The 22,424-nt window shown below is 46.8% G+C and overlaps 1 protein-coding gene across 1 annotated transcript in view; it reads right to left on the bottom strand.

The window, feature by feature from the left end:
- Positions 1-3,701: 3,701 nt before the first annotated feature.
- Positions 3,702-22,424, bottom strand: part of LDLRAD3 (low density lipoprotein receptor class A domain containing 3) — a 162,159-nt gene continuing 143,436 nt past the window's right edge. Inside the window, exons 4-5 of the mRNA XM_069469823.1 lie at positions 7,634-7,979; positions 3,702-5,923 (exon numbers count right to left, since the gene is read on the bottom strand). Coding sequence (XP_069325924.1) covers positions 5,686-5,923; positions 7,634-7,979 — 584 coding nt within the window. The 3' untranslated portion in view covers positions 3,702-5,685. The remainder of the gene's footprint in view (positions 5,924-7,633; positions 7,980-22,424) is intronic.

The following is a 22,424-nucleotide window of genomic DNA, read 5'->3' as shown; positions in this document are numbered from 1 at the left end:
CCTCTCTAGGAGGTAGGTGTGACTACGGGGCTGACCAGGCTCTGGGCAATGAAAGGTGAGGGGATGTGTGTGCTGCTCCTGGGTCTGGCCCACAAACACTGCCCACGTGTGCTCCTTCAAAGGCCTTCTCCTCTGCTGGCTCACTGGGATGACTTTCCAGGGTGAATGTGAAATGCATGTAAAGTCAGGTACAGCCTCGTATGGGAACGTGGCAGTGAATTATCCTTGCTCAGACCACTGAGGCATCCCTGTTTAAATAAGCATGCTTTCCCCAATACTGCATCACTGTCCCTCACGGTGATGCCTTCAAGCTCCAAATCTGATGGGCATTCAGTCCCTTAGCTCCTGTGACACCAGCTGTTCCGAAATTTCCAGTAGGTGGTTCTCTAGATATTGATGCATTCTGTTAGGTGTAGGTGAAAAGGTTAACTATGGAAAGCCTGGTTCACAACATGCATACTTGAGTCTAGGTCATGAGGTAGCTTTACGAGGGTGATGAATGGGAATATATCTCCGATGCATCAGCTTAAAAATACTGTGCAGGTTGGGGAAACTCTAGGTGGGATAAGTGCCCCATTTCAGCACTTTCAGAGGCTTAGGGACAGTTCTGGAGCCCACGAGGCACTTGAGGCATCTTTAGGGCAGAATTCCTCCTCTATGTCTTTACCCATGACCACCTCATAAAAGCACATATGACTCAAGCCCAACTTGAAACTGACCTTGACTCCTAGGAAATGCTGTTGAGTCTCTCAGCTGAAATTTTCACTGTAACACAGCCTCTGCTTCTTTCAGACCATTTCACGCCTATATTGCCTGAAGCTTGTAGTTGTATGCCATTTTCTTATGTGTGTTAAAAATTGTGCCAGCCAGTGTGGGTACCATTCGTTGGAGAGGGGTTATGGTAGATATATTATTAGTATTTTGTTTACTACCAGACTCTTCCGTATGGGCAGAGGAACTGGGAATTTCCCTTTCCCACTCCACGTAACTCAGGTGGAGCTGTCGATCAAGGGATGAGTCCCACCCACGGTAATGGCCACATGACCAAAGTTGACCAATTGAGTCCACTTAAAGGAATTTCTATAGATGCTAGGAGAGCGTCTCTTCTGAGAACATGAACCTGGATCTTCTTGGACTTTCTTTTCCATGAAGCCAACACCGAGCAAAGCAGGGCTGAGAAATTCTCAAACGAAAAGCAGATTCCTAATGAGAGCTGTGGAGCAAATGGATCCATCCCTGATTGAAAACAATAGTTCCATACCCTCAGACTTGGTTGCATTAGACAATATATCTTCTAAAACTTAACACAATTAATCTTATATGAATTGGATTTCTCTTACTTATAACAGGGAATTCTAATTAATGTGTCATGAACTTGTTTAACTATAGAATGTCAAGGGAGTCAGTATATTTTCTCACTTTTTCTCTGAGGGTCTCATTCAGTGCATATCCTTTCCTTATGTACACTCATTACAGCTCCACCGCGGCCATCCACATCTCTTTCTCATTCAGTTTACTCTTTGAATCTACTGCCTTGCCTGTGAGTTGCAAACTAAATGGAGAATATGGACAACACCTCCCAGGTCACTCACTCCCATGGACTTTGTTTAAAAGACAGACTACTGTCTGAGCTTATGACCTTGAAGAACTCCCAGTGAGAGTAGTTTTTTGACTAGGATTGCTACATTTAACCCTATTGTTTAGGACCTCATTAGGACATGCTCTATTCATCTTAATTCTGTATTTTCATATTCGTTGGAAAAGAGCTAAAAGGGGCCTTGAATTTTAGCAGGGGGTGTTTGGTGTCATTTTAAGCTTCTAATACCCCCAAGCCATAGTACAACTGTTTCTTCTCTACAACACTCTTAGCTTTAGATCCATGACCCAATGTGGAAACGATCCTTTAGATCATTGGCAAACCACAGCCCACAGGCCAAATCTAGCCAGCTGCCTGTTTTTATAAATAGTTCTATTGGAACACAGCCACACCCATTCATTTATGTATTGTCTATGGCTGCTTTTGTAGTTGCTACAGAGACCATATGGTCACAGAGCCAAATATATTTACTACCTAGCCCTTTATAGAAAGTATGCCAACCCCTGCTCTAGATTAGTGCTTTACAATTGTTTCTTCACCCTAGCATCCATAAAAAATGGTATTTATAAGGTACTCTGAGGGATGAGTATCTTGACAAACTTTTGGGGTATGTTGTCTGGGGAGGTCTACTCTAGACCACCTGGGGCAGGACATGACATAGTGTATACTTGGGACACCCCTGCCTGATAGCTCAGTCTCCTTTTTGAGAGAACTGGGGACCAATACGTGATCTTAATCTCGTTTCTGTGGGTCCTGCGCCTGGATTTCTATGTGGATTTCAATCTTGGCCAAGGCTGGCGTTATTGCCCTTGTTCATTGGTGGTGGTGGCAGTAGTGGTGGTGACCCGTGGGACATCCTGACTTCACATGTGACTATCCCTGCTGCGTTAGTCAACACGTGGCTCCGAAACTAGACTTATTAGAGTGTAAAGATGGTCCCATCGTTGGTGGGGCCAATCTGAGCCCTTTGTGGTTTGAAACTAATTACCAGCACATCTGTGCAGGAGCTGTGGTGCACCCCTGAATACGTGGTCAGAATCTGTAGTTACCAGAGCCACTTGTTCTTTTCCCTGGAACAATGCTGTAGCTAAGGTAGAAACAGCCGGCTTCTGATACGACTTTCCAGGGCCCGTGATACTAACTCTACCCCTGTATTCCAATCACACTGACTGCAGAATCCTTACGTGTCCATCACATTTTGAGGTCCCATCCATATATTCTTCCTTTTGCTCATTTTATTATGGCATAAATTCATTGCAGAAGTTAGGGCAGAGGTGCCTGTCCACTCTTTATGTTGCTATAGGTCAGATAAGTGGGTCAAGAACCATTCACACAAATAGAAAGAATGAAATTGCAAGTTTATTTGAAAGTATAAAAATTAAAAAAACAAATGAAACCAAGCCTAACCGAAAAACAAAAAGCAACCACACACGACCTTTCCAGTTTACATTAACTTTGAACATCACACATTATTTATTAACCACTTGCATTTTTTAAAAATGTCAATTTCAAGGTAGAGAGGGTTGAGAAGAAGGGGTTGACAAGCTAGCGATCACAGTGAAACTATTTTAATGCTAAAATAAACTGCTGATCTCATTTGAGAAAAGAGAGCAGAGATCATTTTCTGGTTGGCGTAGATTTAAGCAATGTATAAAACAATCCTGGTTAAAATGAGTTAAAAAATATTGCTGGCCACTTACTTGCCATCTTGAGTAGGGAAAAAACCCCCCAAAACCCTGCAGCTTTGGTGTCCTATTTATATATTTTTCAAAACATTCATTAAAAAAATCAAATCTATAATAAAAATGTCCCTGTGTTTGTTTTAAAAAACAACATTAATAGGCTTCCCTTATCTACTAAAACCATTTGTTTTTCCTAAGATGCCTGGAAGCAGAAAAGCGCGTGAGATTAACTCACTGCACAATTAATTAAAATTAGAATCTTTTCCTCTAAACAACTTCCAGAGCACCAGAAAGAAGCAAGGGCCCATCAAAGGGAGAAACAAAGCCCTTCTGACTCACAGGAGATGAAATGTTCAGCCAGAGTTCCTAGCACATTCTGGCTGCCATCAAAGTTCTTTCTTTATTGGATTACTCAGAAAATAACTCAAGTGCTATTTTAAAAATGAAAGATACAAGCAACTAGGTTCTTTTCCTTTACTTGGGGGAAAAAAAAAAAAAAACAAAACCAAAAAACCCCACACACAACAAAAGACCAAGTGGCTAACTTTCCTGTAACAAACTTGGGATCTGGTTAACAAAAGAAAAGTCTACAGAACAGGATCATTGAATGCCACTTCATCCCCCTTCCTGCAGGCTGTTTTAATTAGCATCAAACAGGTTACTGAACATTTCTGCGGCTGTGGAAAGAAGCCTTGAATGGGAGACAGCTGCCCGGAGTGGCTCCACCTGGTTCCAGTTTTAGCTCTCATCTGTCAGTGTGGTTTCTTGCCAAATAAAGCCTAAGTTTTTTTACCCATTCTTCCCTCAGGGAGGTGGGCCCTATGGCTGGCTGGGCACAGAGAAAGAGGACAGCGAGGGCACAGACATAGAAACTACGGACTGAGGCAGAGATGAGTCCCTCTTTCTGCATCCTTCAAGAACTCGATAAATAATAACCTCAAAGTGCAACAACGCACAGATGTCTGGCACACAGGTTAGTCTGGAGTGACTTGTTATCATGGGGCTGGGCGGGACAAAGGCGTCATCTCCTTTTGCATCTTTCTTTGGACCTTGCTAAAGGAAAAACAAAAAAAGAGACAGCTTTGCTATACACATATAAATAGTCCCTTAACTAGAAGGGAAAAAACAAACACACTGTTTCAAATGCATTTCTAAAAGATTTTCTTAAAAATCCAAATGGAAAATCTTGACTCCAAATTGCCTACTACCATGTGTCTCAGAGGAGAAACTACTGGGATGTTAGGATAGGTCTGACCCTGACCTTGACCCCAACTCTAACCCTGACCCTAAGTCTAATCGTATTGAGGGGTGCTGGTCCTGGGACCCTGGGAAGAGGAGCGTGCGCAGTGCAGGGAGCCAGGAACTCTCACAGGAGGTACTGAACATGGCTCTCACGTATGTTAGAAACCAACGTCCTCAAGTCCAAATGCACAGGTAAAATAAACTTGCAAGTGTTAAGGGAACTTCAGAGGCTAGTGTTGAAGCTGCACGAACGAGCAAGACGGGCTGGGTGTGGTTTACAGGCACGAAGGGCCAGATCAGATTTTTGGTCAACACAAGTCAGGTCCTTATTCCTTGGCTACAGGCAGGTCAGCTGGGAGGGTGACAGTCCAGAAACCAGGGTAGTGACTATGAAGCCAAGGCTCTCGGCAGCCTGCATTTCAGGAGCTGAGAACTTGTGTAAACTCATGGCAGGGCCTCCCTGCCTAATCTGGGACGAGGCTGATGAGATACATTGCTGGAAAAAGCTCTCAAAATGAAGACTCTTGGGCAAAATTCTAAAGTCGGAATCTATCTGGGGTAGACAGTTTCAGAGTCCTCCACAAAACCAAAATGACACTGCTGATTGCTGAAGGGTGTTTCTCATGTCAAAAGTTTTCTTTGGCAACTGCCTCCGCTGAAGCGAGGGCAGCATACAGGATCGTGTAAGGCGGTGATGGCCTCCTGGTAGTCATCCAACCTAAATCCTAAACCGTGGTAAGGCAGCAGCCCAGCTGAGAAAGTCTGGTCCGGTGTCTTCTGCCCTTCTGAGCATCCAACACAGCGCAGAAACACCGCTTTCTGCAAATCTACTTAAATCCCATTCTGTCCTCCTGCCTGCCCAACAGAAACGGAAGAGTGATGTGAAACATGAGGCTGTGATCCTGGGTCTCGAAGGAAGAGTGACTTCCCAGAAAAGATGAACAACAGATCATGTCAACAGAAGGGCCAGAAAAATGCCAAGTCGCCCTCTAAAACACACCCCTGAAATCTCGGGGACAAGGGGACTCGAGAGAGAGCTGACACCCCAAATTGCAACTTGAGACACCCTTACAGGTGCTTAAAGAGCTTCCCATGCACACAGGTTGTTAGAATGGTAACAAGTCAGAGCAGATTAACCCATATGGACTTTGGAATAACTGGAATTTATACTTGTTCAGTGCCCCGGCTGGGCGCAGAGTCCCTGGGCTCGGCAGTGTCCTCTCGTGGGCTGGGCTGCCCCGGGCTGTGGCCCGTGTCCTCCACGCTCAGGAGGCTGCTGGCTGCCTGGGAGCTGGCACTGTCTGCACTCCCCGACCGGGAGCGGTAGGGGGGCAGGTCCGCTTGGTTCAGAGACTCCGTGTCGGAAGAGTAGGGTGGCGGAGGGAGGTCGTACCACGCGGGCCTGCGATGGGGACAGCAGGTTGGGGTGGCAGGGGCAGCGGGGAGAGGAGGGAGAAAAGAGCACATTAGAGCCAAGACCAGCCAACTTCAGCCCATTTTGGAGGTGATGCTCCCAGCAGAGAAATGAGATTTCTTTTTTCCCTCCAAGTACAAAGGTAATTCAAGGACCAGGAAAACCAGCGGTTTGAAACAAGACAAAGGGGCTCTGGCTGGCCCATGACAACCGGGCAGGGCCAGAACCACATCCTCGGGGTGGACCCAGAACGAGGTTGTCACGCAAGTCCCTCAGCCCGACCCGGGTGGTTTGGCGGAGTCGCTCTGCCCCACCGGCCAGAAGCCCCCGGCCAAGCAGCCGTGCCGGGGGTTCGGCTGGGCCTTTGATGGGTAACAGAATTTGAGGTTCTCACTGAAAGCCCACTCTTCCTGGCTGCCAACTGGGGTACGTGAGAGGACACCCTCTCAACACCTCGGTCTCTATCTGTAGAACGGGCTTGAAATGAACGTATTTAACAGAAAAGACATTCTATTTTTTAGCTTTTATGTACGGAAGGCTTACTGTGAGCTGGGAACTTGGCCGTGCACCTTCCGTTTGTTACTTTATTTAATGCTCACAGGTATGCTACGAGGTGGGCTTTATTTTTATGCCTGTTGTACTGGTGAGGAAACTGAGGCACCGGGACATTAAATGTCTTGCCCAGGATGAGAAATAACTACTGAACATCAATGCTAGGATTTGAACCCAGGCATTCTGTCTCCAGATTCGGCACTCGTAGCCTTACCCTGCACCGGACGGTGCAAAGGGAGAGGTTAGGAGTGGGGACTCTATCAGGTGACGGAGGTCCTGCATCCCTACACTTATTTGCAGAGAGATCCTTAAGTGCCACCCCCTCGCTGGCCCCTGAATTTTTGTTTATCTTCAATGAGGAGGAAAAATGAAGATTAAATAATATAAGAGCTGCCACTGGAGAGGGTCCAAGCGAGAGCCCAGTCACCCTGCGAACACGGCCTGCAAAAATGCCTATTGCCATGCACAGTTTGTGTCCCGGGCTCAGGGAAAAAGGGACGCCGGGCAGGATTTAAGTCCACTAACTGCTTTGGCTACAGAACTCTGCTTTTTGGCTTTATATTTTGGGGTTTTTCATATAATTCCATCTGTAATGAGGACTCTACTGCTTTAAAAAAGCCTGAGAGTGCTCTATTCCACATTCTTTATTTTATAGTTGAAGCCAAGCAACGTTAAGGAACTTATTTATTCTCTCATTCATTCACTCATTGGCTTATCCATTCATTCAACAGATACTAACCAAACCTCTCATCCGCACTGAGCACTGTTGTGTGGTGGCAGGTGGGGCCCAGAGCTAGCCAGTGGCCTGAACATGTGCCATTGTGGCATTCCCAGGAGGAACAGGCCTCCGAGTCGGCCAGGATCCTGTCCATCCTCAGACAAGTAACTTAACACCCCAGAGCCTCAGTTTCCTCATCTGTAAAATGGAGGCAAATATAGAACCTCCCTCAGTGGGTGACTGAGAGGATTAAATGAGATGATACAAGGGGGAGCATTTTGCAAGGATTCCGTAAATGTCAGACGCTGCTACTGCCCACAGCAGCTGAACCAGGCTGTTGGCAACACCTAGGACCCCAGGCACGCGCACATATTCTCCCCGCATTACACGACCTCCCTTCCCCTCAATCTCTTCCACCCATCACGCACCTTTGGTCCAGCAGGGCCTCAGAGTAGGAGGGCGGGGAGCCCACTTCTGACGCATTCTGCTCGGCCTGGCTGGCCACGTACTGGATGCCGTTGTTGACGTTGTAGGTGACGTTGCAGTGGTGGGGGTGGTCGAGGACCACCAGGCGGGAGAGCAGCACAGGGTGCTGCAGCCGGTGCACGGGCAGTGTCATGAGGTTGTTCCGCTTTCGCTGGTGGTGCAAGACCAGCGCCAGCAGGGCCACCACCAGCACGAAGATGACAGAGCTGCCGATGATGGCGTAAGTGATGCTGGGGTAGTACACGAGCTGGTTCTCTGATGTCACAAACACCTGTCCGCTGCCTGGTTCTGGGAAACCCGGACAGAAGAGAGGACAAGAGAAAGGGTTAGCAGTCTGGCTCTCTTTGTGCCTTCCAGGCAGCCCCAGGACTTGCATGCAAACATTCATAACGACACTATTCACAATACTCAAAAAGTGGAAACCACCCAGATGTCTACCCCCTGGTAAATGGATAAACAAAATGAGGTATATCCATACAATGGAGTATTATTCGGCCATAAAAGGTAACAAATACTGATACATGCGATGATATGGATAAACATCAAAAACATTAGGCAGTAAAATAAGCCAAACACAAAAGATCACATATTGTATGATCCCATTTATATGAAATGTCCAGGAAAGGCAAATTTATCAAGGCAGAAGGTAGATTAGTGGCTGCCTGGGGCTAGAGAGGGAACGGGATTAACTGTGAATGGGTATGAGGGATCTCGTCGGGGTGACGGGAATGTTCTAAAACTGGATTATGGTGATGGTTGTACAAACTGGTAAATTTATGAAAAATCATTGAATTGCACACTTTAAATGGGTAAATTTTATGGAATGCAAATGATACCTTCACAAAGTTGTTTCAAAAAGTCAGCCCCAGGAAATGTCACTCCCCAGGAATAGGAGTGAGAGTTCCTGTGGCATTTGTAATACAACACACCTGAGAAAGACAGGTGGGTGCCTTTGGGGCTCCTCGTGTGTACAGAGCATCTATTTTACACCAGGCCCGACGTGGAGCTTTTGAGAGATCAGCACAGCACAGGCTAACAGCATGGACCCTGCAGCCACCCCAGATTCAAATCCCAGCCCCTCAATTTACAAGCTGTGTGCCCTTTGGAAAGTGCCATCCTCTTTCAAAATGGAAAAGTGACAGTCCCAGCACTCCGGGCGTCTGCAGATATGAACGTGTCAACAATCATCAAGCACTCAGGACAACGGCTGACACACTGTGCTACGTAAGTGTGTGTTCAACACATGCACATAGGTGCTGTATTGTCACATCTTGCTCCATAACAACTCCATGAAGTAGGCATTGTAATCCCCTCTTTGTAACACGAGCAAAATGAAGCTCAGAGAGGTCGGATCCCCTGACCGAAGCCACACAGTTTGGAGCTGTGTGTGATTTGAACAGGGGGGGTCTGACTTCAGAGCTTTGCCCCAATACTCTGCTCTGTAGCACCCAGCAAGACCTGTTAGGCAACCTGCGGACATTTCCTCAGAGGTCGTAGGGTGAAAGTCTGAGACACGTGCTGAAGAACAGGAATTGATAGTAGGAAAATGTGTGTTCTTTTTGATTCTAACTGATGCTATTTGCTTCTGTGACTGTGCTTGCTTTTAGTTGTTTGATAAATATAGTTAATCAGAATGAAAAACAGGTATAAGAGCAAGGGTAACTCCATGATAGGCTAGGCTTCCTGGATGTGAGAAGCTAACAGCCTAGTTCTGCTTCTGTATATATGGCTTGCTGGCTTGGTGCTTAGCTTAAGTGGAGCCATGGCAGGCTTCACTAAAGTTAAGGAAAACAAGGCCCTGGGGACGTAACTGCAAGTTACTTCCTGATAAAGGGCTGGAGAGTCCAAGGGCCCTCCAACCAACTAAGTAGATAAGAAGGGCAAGACATGATCAGCGCATGAAGGCTTGTGCAGGGCGTGTGTTCCTAGTATCGCTTGTAACCAAAAACTAGAAGGTATGCAACAACAGCACCCCCCCCCCCCCCCCCCCCGCCTCCCCGGAGACCCTCCTCTTCCCCTAAATGACGTTAACTACAACTGGCGCAGTCACGAAAAGCCCGAAGCTTAGAGTCAACCAATCAGGAGCCAACGCGATCAGCCACTTCTAAAAGAACAAATAAACTAAAGGAGGATGGAGTGCAGACCAGTATGTCGTGTGCAGACCAGTGTGTCGTGTGCAGACCAGTGTGTCGTGTGCAGACTAGTGTGTCGTGTGCAGACCAGTGTGTCGTGTGCAGACTAGTGTGTCGTGTGCAGACTAGTGTGTCGTGTGCAGACTAGCATACAGAAAAGTATAAAAGCTTAACCTTTACCCCAGGGCAGGGTCCTAGTTCATGGAGAGGCCACTACGTTGGTGCTCTGGGACTTGGACCCTAGCTTGAGCTAGCCAATAAACTCCTTTGCCTTTTTGCAGCCTCAATGACTCTGCCTCCCTGTTCCTGGGGCCAAGGGGAACCGGCTCTAGCAGTGCCACCCCTGCAGGTTGCTAATATCGTCCTCCCCCCATGTGCTAATGGGCCACACTTAAAGTATTCAGGTAAGGAGCTTTCCAGGCAGTAGGACACACCTGGCAGCCACAGTAAGGTCCAGGCGGGCACAGGAAACTGCAGTGGCCCCTCGTCTTTGTGGAAGAAATACAACTATCCACTGTGTGGCCTTAGCTGGAAGAATCATCTAAATGCAACCACGTGAGCAAATCTGGTGCCCACAACCCTGTGTTTGTTCCACCCGTGAAGCAGTGAGGGTTTCAGTGGGTCCCCAGGGACCAAACGTAGATGTGAAGTAGCAGCGGCAGCGACCACTGGTGACTCGTGTCCTCCGCCCTGGCACAGGGTAAGTGCTTTACTCAATCCCTCATCAGTAGCGGTTCAGCTGCTTCCTTCATCCCCAGGGTGTAGGATGTGCCTGGTACCTCGTAGGCACTCAATAAATGCGCACAACTCCATGAAAAAAAAATCTGTTTATTTGCCCTGGTAAAGTAGGCACTACTGTTATTCCTAGTGTTCTCAGAGAGGTGAATTATTAATAACTTGTCTAAAGCCACATATGAAGTAAGCAGAGGAGCCAGGAAATCTCTCCTTCAAAAACCCACAAGCTGCGAAACACACTAACTTCTTTCCTGATTCCCCAAATAATCCCAATCTCAGACAAGTGAAAACCTCTCCCCCTCAAGCTCCTGGCTCTATGTGTTAAATTTTCTTTCTAGCCACACCCATACGTGGACTAAAAGCTACGGAAGCTGTTCCAAATCCCTGGTGGTCTTTGTTTCAGTGATTCATCTGCACAGAAAGAAACAAACACGAATCGAGCCGAAAGGCAGAATCGTACTGCAGAACGGTTAAGGGAGGGAGGCGGTTTTGGATTTTTCTGAAGACAATAAGCTGTCACTCAGGGACTCTGCTGGAGTGCTGTCTGCTCTCTGCTTAAATAAGTAAAAGCTGGGTGGGGGCTTGTGTGTGTATGTTTCAGAATTCAGGCTTCAACTAAAATACCTTCATTGTGTTATCTCGCACACAGCTGCAGAGTCACGGAGCCTTGGGGTCGAATCTTGAAGCCATCACTTCTAGCCGTTTGAGCTCAAGCGAGTTATATGACTCGTATGAGCCTCAGTTTCCTCGTCTGTGAAATGGCGGTGGTGCTGGGTAAATAGCAGCACCCGCATCTCCCGGATTACTGGGCGGGTAAGGCACGATAAACACACAAGTGCCAAGCACAGTGCCTGGCAAGGGTTTGCACTCTGTAATGCTAGGTTTTTTTTTTAAATTATTATGATAAAATACACATAACATAAATTTTCCATTTTAACCATTTTTAAATACACTTCAGTGGCAGTAGGTGCACGTACATTGTTGTGCAACCATCACCAGCATTTGTCACCATCCGTCACCAGTTAATGCCAGTTCTCAGCGTTCACACTCTTGCCGTTGTCCTCACCAACTTTTCTGGACCAGTGGTCGAAGCTGGGGGAGCCACCTTTTGGAGAATGGGGAGAGGATAAGGATTGCCTGAGTTCATTCCAGTGAGATGTGTTTCTTAAAGGAGGAAAGTGGGTAGATTTTCACAGAGAAAACAAACGGTCCGGAGATGTTAAAACGCTGACTTCTGCGTAAACACTTGAGGTTTTAAGAATATGGGTGGGAGCCCTTTAAAATGCACAGAACATAAAATGTCTGTGGAACTCCACGGTCTCACTGATGTCTCAGAAAGCAGCCTCCCTTTGGCAGGCGAGATGCAGAGATCACATTTGCTTGAGAAATTATGATGTTGCGTAACTCAGCGGTGCCTGGTCTCGTTTTTGCTCTGTGTGTAAAATGTCATCTTGTATTAATTCATTAACTTAGGCCCACTTTTCTTAAGAGCTTAATGAGCCCGCTGGCCAAATGACTAATATCAGAGTTGCCTGGGACCTACGTTCCAAGTGCATAATCCATGGATAATGAAGTTTCCATTTATTCTGGCCGTCCCTCAAGCTGATGCCCTCCTGTGCCCCTGTCAAGCATCTTGAATTCCTGTCCTGTGTTTGCCGCTTCTCCGGCTTCTCCCGCATTAATTTCAGGCAATCTGGTTACTACCCAGAGACCACTATACTGACAAACCTGCTGGTGGCTCCGTGGCCGCCTGTGGTGGAGCAGGCTGTGTTCTGCTCCACTCCAGGGGTGTCCTTCACCTCAAAGTCATCACGCATTTGTTTAGTTACCACGACAGTTGTCTAGCAGATGGCAGCCAAGTGTCTTGAGGAGGAGCGCCTTTTATTAATTCACCCAGAGGTGCTGTCTGGACTGGCAGAAGCGCTAAAGCAGCTGACACTTGTGACTTGGTGTTTTTTTTTTCGCTTCCAAAAAAAATCTTCTCCTCCAGATGCAAATTAATTTCCTATCGGATACCATTTTTTGCCTATCCGATTGGCAAAGGCAAAGTTTGATCTCATATTTTGCTGACCACGTCTTGGGCAAACAGGTATGTTTGCACTTGGCATATAGATATTCAGGCGCGGCTGGTGGAAGGGAAACTGGTAACAAACCCAGGGTGGTGGTGGTGGGTGGGGGGTTAACAATATATATTAAAATAAAAAACGTACACATTCTTTGACACAGCGACGCCTCTCTTGAGAGTAACGGATATGCCCACACAAATGAGAAATGAGTTTTTAATACGAGCATTCATGGAATTATTGTTTGGAACAGCAAAATGTATCAGAAACAATCCAAATGCCTATCAATTGCAGCCTGGCTAAATAAATTATGGTGTATCCATACAATACCACACCTACTTAAAAAATTAAGGCAGTTCTGCATATAGGGATTTGGAACAATCTGAAAGATATCGTGATAAGAGGGGAAAAAAAGCCAGGTTAGTTTATTAGAGAACATATACAATATTTCTGGAAGATTCCATGCCCAGCTAAGTTGCTTAGTTGTTTCCTTTCCTGCTCTCTGTAGATGTGGGGCTCCTTGGGGTTCAGGCCTCACTGTCCTATACGCACTAGAAGATCCCTTACTGACTGGTGATTCCCTGAGGACGGCTCTTAAAGCCTCCAGCCTGACCTCTTGGGTCCAGAATTCCTGTTCTGGAATATTCACTGCCCCTCAAACTGACTCCTCCTCACCCTTTGGAAAAAATCCTGCATGCCTTTTTTTTTTTTAAAGTTTATTTTTCTCCAGATTAAATATTTTAAAAGTCAGGTTTATTGGGGTGTAACTTACACACAATAAAATCTGCCCTTTAAAAATGTACCGTTAGATGAATTTTAACAAAATGAAACAGTTGCATGGCCACCTCCACGATGAAGATGTAGAACCTCTCCATCCTCCACAAAGGTTCTTTTGTGCTCACCACCAGTCACTGGAAACCACTGGTCTGTCTTCTGTCCAAATGGCTTCACTTTTTCCAGAAAGTCATATAAGTGGAAACACACAGTACGCAGCCTGTTGTGTCTGGCTTCTTTCACTTAGCACACTGCTTCTGAGATTCCTCTGTGTTTCTTCAAGTGTTAATATTTTGTTCCTTTTTAACCCTGCTTAGTATTCAGTTACATGGATGTATCACAATGTGTTCATCAATTCACAAGCTGAGGGAGGAAGGTACTAGGCTGTTTCCAGTTTCAGGAATACAGATCTTTGTGCTGACATGTATTTTCACATTTCTTGGGCATACCTAGGATTGAGATTTCTGGGTCACATGGGAAGTGCATTTTAAATTTAGAAGAAACTGTCCCCCTGTTCTTCAAAGTCACTATAGCATTTTGCATCCCCACCGGCAGCAACACATGAGCGTCTCGGTTGTCCTGCATCCTTGTCAGCACTTAGTAATAGCTGTCTTTTTAATTTTAGCCATCCTAATAGGTAGAGGTATGTCACGGAGGTTTCAATTAGCAATTCCTAATGATTAATGATGTTGAGCGTATGTTCATGTGCTGATTTGCCACTGTGTATCTTCTTTGATGAGGGTTTATTCAAATCTTTGCCCATTTTAAAAAACTGGATTGTTTGACCAGTGTGAGTACTTCATATGTTCTGGGACACAAGTCCTTTATCACAAGTGTGTTTTGCAAATATTTTCTCCCAGTCTGTGGTCTATCTTTTCATTTTCTTGACCGTGTCTTTTCAAAGAGAAGTTTAAAAAATTTTTTTTTATGAAGTCCTTTGCATCAACTCTTTCGTAATGGTTTGTGGTTTTTCTTTTTGTATTCTATTTAAAGAATCCTCCCCTAAATCTTTGCTTAGAAGAAGTTTTATAGCTTTAGTTCCTACATTGATATCTATGATCCACTGCAAGTTAATTTTTGTTTATGGTACAAGGTAAAATCAAGTTTTTTTTTTTTTTTAGTCTCTTCATTTAGATATCCAATGTTTCCAGCACCATTTGTTGAAAAGCCTGTCCTTTCCTGTTGAATTACCTTGGCACCTCCAAGTCTGTGTCTATTTCTAGACTCTCTATTCTGTCTGATTGGGCTATATACCTATGTAAGAGTGTGTTGGTAACTGGAGCTTTATAGTTCAGTCTCAAAAGCAGGCAGTATGAGTTCTGCATGCCTTTCCCCCCAATTTTCCCAAATTGAACTTTATTTCTGATTATAAAATTCTATGCTAATTATTAAAAATAAAGTAACATAGAAATATTCCAGGCAGACAAAATGCCTCCCCCTTCCCAAACCTACTAGAATTCCACTAGATAAAAACACAGTTCACAGTTTGGTATAGACTGGGAGTTGGCAAACTTTTCCTCTCAGGGACCAGAGAGTAAACATTTTGTGCTCTGGGGGCTATAGGTAGCATAAAAATGATAACAGACAGTATGTTCATGAACGAGTGTGGTTGTATCCCAATAAAACTTTTTTTTTAATTTTTATTTTATTTTGTTATTTATTTCTTTATTTTTTGAGACAGAGTCTCACTGTGTTGCCCGGGCTAGAGTGCCGTGGTGTCAGCCTAGCTCACAGCAACCTCAAACTCCTGGGCTCAAGCAATCCTCCTGCCTCAGCCTCCCGAGTAGCTGGGACTATAGGGATGTGCCACTATGCCTGGCTAATTTTTTTTCTGTATATATTTTTAGTTGTCCACATAATTTCTTTCTATTTTTAGTAGAGATGAGGTCTCACTCTTGCTCAGGCTGGTCTTGAACTCCTGAGCTCAAATGATCCACCCGCCTCGGCCTCCCAGAGTGCTAGGATTACAGGCATGAGCCACCTTGCCCAGCCCAAACTTTATTTTTAAAAACAGGCAGTAGGGTCACATTTGGCCCACTGGCCACAGTTTGCTGACGCAGGGTGTAGATCTATCACAACTATTCTCAGTGCTCGCACACACACTTTTCTTCATGCTATACAGATATTTTGGCACATGGATACCTTTCCTTGTTACCCCTCATTGCCCACACCTTTGTTAAAAAGTACTGTGTATCGTCCCACTATACAGATACATCACAATGTACTTAACCAGCTCTCCACTGATGTATATTTAGTTTGTTTCCTTTTTTATTACAAACAATGCTATGACAATAATCGGGCAGACAACCAGACCTGTCAGGGCCACGAAGCCCTCTTGGTCACTGATGCAGTGATTTCTTAGGACAGATTCTAGGAGGCTGGATGCTTCCCGGGCCATCTGGTCTCCTGGGTTTGAACGCTCAGGGTTGTCTTGAACTCTCTCCTTTTCTCTGTCCAACTACGTGTGGTCAATTTCTGTGTGCAGTGTTTCTCCAGCCTCAGCGCCTCATGTCCACGCTCACGGCCACACCCAGGCCCAGGCCAGGAAGAGAAACCTCCTTGCGAGTAGCACCATCTTTGGCCTCTTTGAATTCCAATCTCTTTGCAGAGCTCCCACCAGTCAGAACACTACCCAGGGCTGTGTCACTGTGTGATTCTTGTAAAATTCTTCAGATCAAGGACCCTCAATGGCTCACGTCCCCCCACCTTGGCCAGATGTCCACAGACTACAGTCTCCCCTGTGCTTAGCTTCCCAGCACCAACCCCCAGAAGGTGTAGGGAGAAGTCCAGAGTTGGAATGAGGAACACTCTTTGCCTCGTGACATGTCCCCATTCCTGAATTGAACTAAATAATAAAAACAATAATACTAACAACCACCACTACCATATTAGCTTTGAACTTGAAAACAGAAGTCATAATAATATCATCATCATAATTACACCAGCAGCTCTTACTCTATTCTTGCCAGTATCTTACGTGATTTATACATTTTAACTCTACACCATCTACAGTGAGTCGAATGGCATCCCTTCAAAAGATACATCCATCTAGAACCTCAGAATGTGACCTTATTTGGAAGGCCACATTCTGAATTAGAGTGGGGTTTAGATCCAATGGTGAGTGTCTTTATAAGAGACAGAAAAGGAAAAGGCACAGAAACAGACGAGAGAGGTGGCCACGTGAAGTTGAAGGCAGAGACTGGAATCACGAAGCTCCCAGCCAAGGAACACCAAGAATTCCAGGTAGCCCCCGAAGTTACGGGAAAGGCATGGAACAGATGCTGTCTCAGAGCCTCCAGAAAGAGCAAGCCCTGGCAGTACCCTGATTTTGGACTTCCGGCCTCCAGAACTGTGAGAGAATAAACTTCTGTTGTTTTAAAACCCCCAAGTTTGTGGTCATTTGTTTTGGCAGCCCAAGCAAACTAATACACCATCCTATGAAACAGACTGTTTCACAGATGAAGAAATGGGAACATGGGGAGGTTGAGAAGCTTGCTCAAGTACTCCCTACACCTCAGAAGTTATTAGTAGCTATTATTAGAGCTAGTGGTAGAGGAACCCACGCAGTCTGGTTCCAGGATCTGTGCTGTTAACCCACAACTTCACTGCACTTTTCAGACGTGGCCATCTCACCATGAAGAGAAGTTCTTGCCGGGCAAAGGCCCCCTTCGGAACCAACTGCAATCTTGCAAATATAACAGGTACTCCATGAGTATTTTTTGATATGTGTATAGTAACTTTGAAATATGGTAACACAATTCACAACCTCTTCAAACCTACAGGAAGACAGTGAAGAAAATGAGGAAAACCCTGAAACTGGGCAGTGAATACCAGACCTCCTGCTTCTAATCCTTCTTTGATAGGCACGATTTCATTTCATCCGTATTAAAAATCCCGTGAAGTGTGCCATTTTATTGTCTCAATGTTACAGATAAAGAAACTAAAGCTCAGAGAGGTTAAGTAACTTACTCAAGGTCACAGAGCAAACAAGTGGTTCAACTAGTCTGTGGGTGCAGGAGTCTGATGTCAGAAGCATCTCCCTGTCCCAAGTACTTCTCCTTCTCCTGCTCTTTTCTGCTGTCCGTCCGTCATCTCACCACACTGCTCTTGCAAGGGGGTCTCTCCAATAACTTCAGTGGAGACTCAACCCTAGACTCAGATCAATACATTGCAAGTGTTTCCTGCAGGATGGCAAGAGGTATTTCACGACAAACGGTACTTTGGCCAAATAGGTGAGAGCACAGCTAGACTGGAAAAATTAAACCACTTTCTCTGGAGCTGTTTAGAGCGCAGGTTTGGGAGCCAAACTGTCTAGATTCAAACCTCAGCTGTGTCACTTACTAGCTGTGTGAACTAGGACAAGTTCCTTTGCCTCTCTAAGTCTCAAAACCCTCATCTATAAAATAGGATAAGAGAACTCACTTTACAGGGTTGTTTTGTGGAGAAAAAGAGAAAATACACATAAAAATGTTTAAAGCGGTATCTGCACAGACTAAGTAGTACTCAACAAACCTTAGTTGTTATTAACAGCTATTATTACAGGACTTTTCAGAGCCTCTACTAGGCAAATGGCCACTGTGACACGTCACTGGAGGATGTGGTTATTTCAACAACCTCAGTGCTATGCTGAAATGGACAGAACACACATCATATTCCCAAAGAGCACATTCTCCACGTTCTAGAAGCCGTCTTTTCATAAAACAGATAGGGGCATCCCTGGCCGTTGGGCATAGTGTTGGAGGAAGCTCTGTGGTTGCAGCTGCCAACAGAAGAGGCTGAGGCTGAGAAGAAACTATCTCAGCCCCATCCTCTGCCCCCCACCCCCATGCTAAAGCAGGGCCCACCCTCTGGGCCACGCCAGTTATGGTTCCGTGTCACCATCATTGACAGAAGACGGCCAAGCACCGGAGCAGCTCCTGAGTGTGAAATGAGAGATGCCACGCTCGAGGGTTGTACGACACCTTGTCGTCTCGGACATTTGTCAAAAACCGAGCAGGCAAGAGCTGATGCTGTTGAAATTCACGAGGAGCCTAAAGGCTGCCCTGGTTCTGCTCTGGGATCCGCGAGTTCGTCACGGCCCCTGCATAATCAGTTCATCGGTGCTCCTTCTGCCTGTGAAACCTTATTACCCGGGGAAATGCTGAGTGCGCACACTTGGAGCTTCCGAGTGCAGAAAACTTTCTGAATAATTTAGGGGAATGGGCTGATAACAGAAGCTTTATGAGTGGGGCTCCCAAGGGGGAGCTTTATTGACCATGAACAAATTCACGGCTTGAGATTTTAGATCTGGACACGGTGACCCTGGGCTCCAGTGCCCCGAGGGCAGGGCCGTTCATTTTGCACACACTGGGTTCTTATTTTCCAGACACTGGGTTCTTGTGCTCCAGTTCCAGTGCGGGCAGGACAAGGACGCCTGAAAGGGGAGCACAAGAGATGCCTGATGCCATCTGGGATCTGCATAGCAGGCCCTGCTCGATCCCCAGTCCTAGTGCCTGGGCCTTGTATCCTCCTTGGTCCCAGCCACTGTCCCCTCCGCCCTGCCCCACTCTGGCTCTCTCCAGCTTCTTTTCCACATATCTGCAGGGTGCTCCTGCTAAAACATAAATTCCTCTGTTCATGAAAGCCCTCCAGCTCAGAGCCCTCCTGCAGCTTCCCATGACTCAGTATAAAGTCCATAGTCCTTACTGTGGCCTCCAGGCCCTAAATATCTTGTCCCTGTTACTGCTCTGACCTCTGCTCCTGCACACCCTGGCTCTGCTGCAGACCCGCTGGCCTCTTTGCTGTGGTTCTGGAACATGCCAAGCACCCGCCTGCTACGGGGCCTTTGCCTCTGCTGTGCTCTGTGCTCAGCACGGCCTCCCAGGCACCTGTCTCTCTCACACCTTATTCCATTCAGGGCTCTGCTCCTTCCTGGGCCTCCCCCACCACTCTCCATCCCATACCTTATCTGCCTTCACAGCACTTGTCACCGCCTGTCATTGTACATTGTACTGGTATTTCATTGTCTCTCTTTCCTCCTGGAAGGGAACTCCCTAAGGGCAGAGCAGAATTCTGCTTGCTCATCCGCTGTGTCCCCAAAACTCCAAACAGTAAAAATTTGCTGGGGGAAGTGGGCAGAGGGTCTCTGACCCTGCGGCCCTGTGAAGTCTTGGCAAGTGCATCTTTCATAAGACTAAGTGCTTTGGGCGCCCAGCACCTCATGGCTATTATTTCATTTAGCCTCACAGGTGAGAAAGCTAAAACCCAGAGAAGGTTTTAGGTGACTTGCCCCAGGTCACACAGCCAGGAAGTGACAGAGCTGAGACTTGGGCCCAGGTCTGTGAGGTAACACACGGTATAAGGCCAGGTCCCACTCAACAAGTACGCCGTGGCAATCTGTTTTTGGGAATGTATGATAAAACCACCCCCGGCGCTGAAATATTCATACTGTTTTTGATGGGCACTGGCTGAGCTCAGCATTATAGAGAAGACACATGTTCATTGTACAAAAACATAGTCCCAAATCCTTCTAGAATCTTCCTTCTCACAAATTAGGTGGGAGCAATGTAACCCTCTCCCAGGATCACCTAGAGATCCGCCACCCCGCAGGGCTGGGGGTGTGGAGCCAGTGCCTGCAGGCTCCTCTCCCAAAGCGGCCCACATGGTGCCTTGACTTGACCTGCAGACTGAACCTGGCTCTGCCTCCTGCTCACAGCCCTTCCAGAAGTTTCCACTTGCCAAGGGTCCAGTCCCAACTCCTCAGGATGAAGCTCAGGGCTCTTCACCACTGGGGCCCTTCTTCCTCCAGGCTCCTCCCTCACTGCCTCCTCCTCCAGCTGCTCCGCCGAGCGCTGGCCACACAGTCTGCCTGCCTCGCGCCCAGTGCCTGCGAGCGCTGGGCCCCACAGCCTCCTGGTCTGAAGGAGGCAACTGAAAGAGTTTAATGATTGGACCGTGGGATTAAAATCAGGACTGTAACATCAGGATCAAAAACCTGTAGCCTCCACACAGTTGATATGAACATTGAAGACTACTGTTTTGAATCTGAGCCCTTGAACCGACTGTGAGCAGCTCTGCGACTTCCTTTTATCTGTGCAAAGACGGCGATCCCTTCACACTAGATTAAAAAGGGCCTCTCGAGTGCTGAATGGCAGAAAGGAGGAAATGCCGCAGAGAGGGAGAGACGGGGGAACAGCTGGGATTCTTAGGAACACAGAGCATCCAAGGGTTGTGACGAGATGGAGGAAGGATGCCTGGCTGGGGCCATATTCATGCACCCACCGAGGGACCAGATCCTGGGCTGGCCCTGGGGGGTCCATTTCACTCCTGCACGCCTCCTACTGTGGCTGCACCACGCTGGCAGCTTGGAGGACTTTTGTGGCCACTGTTAACCAAGGGCATCCCCACATCCACCCTGACTTTCTCGTTAAAAAAAAAAAAAAATCCCATGGGGCTGGAGCACCTTCGTGGACCCCTATTCCAAGCACATCTCCTGTCCCAATTTAGATGCAGATTGAAAAAGTTTAATTTAAAGGGCAGACCAGCAAATGACTGAATCAAAAGAAAGCCACAAAAACCCCACTGAACCATTACCATGGCAACTCAAGTTGCTAAAATTAACCGAAAGGAGGGTGATGGGAAAACCTGAGCCGCCCAGCCTCAGACAGCCCACAGCAGGAGCCGTCCTGGCGCCCGGCCAGAGGGAAATGAGAGAGAAGACCCATCTGCCAAGTCGGAATTAGGACCACGGAGAGCCGGGAGACAAGTGCCCTAAGATTAAATTCAAAATGAAAGCGAGGGAAATCAAGGGGATGGGGGGAGAAAGTTCTAAGACTGAAGACAGAATGAGGCAGGCATCTCTCTGGGAATCTTCAGTTCTTATTCCAAGAAATTAAAGGGCTTCCTGTCCTTGCCTGTGCCTCACCCACATGTGCCTGCCCTTGGGGAAATCGAGGCAGAAAGTCTCCCTGAAAACCGTGCACTCCATCCTTTCAAGAAGTGCCATGGAGCAGCCAACTTGGACCAGTGGCCCCTCATTTCTAAGCTGTTCATCCTGAGGAGAGCCTCTTGGCATGAACGGAAACCCCCAGCGATCTCGGAGCTCTTTGAAGTCGCACCTGGGAAGCTTCATCTCTGCACCTGATGGGGAAGGGCCCAGGGAAAAGCAGGGAGTTAGGTGGTTAACGCCTCTTTGCCAAGACACAGGCTCAGGGCAGCTACGGAATTGGCTGGAGGGCAAGGCACTTAATTGGCTATTTGAGGTAGAAAAGGGTATTTTTTTAATAGGAATTCAGATTGCTACCAAGACTCACTGATGAGGGTAATTGAGAGCGAGGGCCCAGGTGGCCTCTTTAGAATTCTGCTCAATTGTGTAATTGCTTTTAAAAAGTCAACACAAGAATTCAGTGAAAATGAGGAGCAGGAGCTCCTTGCTGCCTCTCCTACTGCAGGCCATGGAAAAGCAAAGGCCAGGGAGAGACGGCATGGGAGGGGGTGGGACTTGGTAATGAGCTCGGGCACCTGTATGGAGATCACATTCTAATCACGCTACCATCAAAGCGGAGCCCTGGGAGGCATCTCTCTCCTGTGCACAGATTGGCTTCCACAGACCCAGGCTCCTGCGTGTGACATCTTGGGCTGTTCCTGCAGGCAATGTGCCTGAAATGAATATCGGTGCCTCCTGAAATCTGCTGAATGAGGAGGGCTGTACGAAATTACTATTTCTGTTGCTTACTGTATCTATTTACCTGGAGTGTTTGGTGGAAGCTGCAAAATTAAATGCTTAGCAGACATTCTTTGAACTCAATGGTCAGTGGGTTTCTGGTCCAGTAATAAGGCTTGGAGAGTTCCAATACAATGGTTTATTGAGCCCGCCACGTCAGCGACCACAGCAAATCCTGCTAACTCAAGCGGGATACAGGGGGAGGCGACGCAGTTTGTGAGTGTGGTGTGGTCACACATAAAAAGCATTGCAGGGAAAAGCTAACCCTAAAAACTGGGGAGAGAAAAATCTACCTCGGGCGTGCCATTGTCACGGCAAATACAATCTC

The sequence above is a fragment of the Eulemur rufifrons genome, chromosome 6 (assembly GCF_041146395.1).
Source record: "Eulemur rufifrons isolate Redbay chromosome 6, OSU_ERuf_1, whole genome shotgun sequence".
Lineage (NCBI taxonomy): Eukaryota > Metazoa > Chordata > Mammalia > Primates > Lemuridae > Eulemur > Eulemur rufifrons.
The sequence above is the reverse complement of the archived record's forward strand: the minus strand, read 5'-3'. Positions and strand labels throughout refer to the sequence as shown.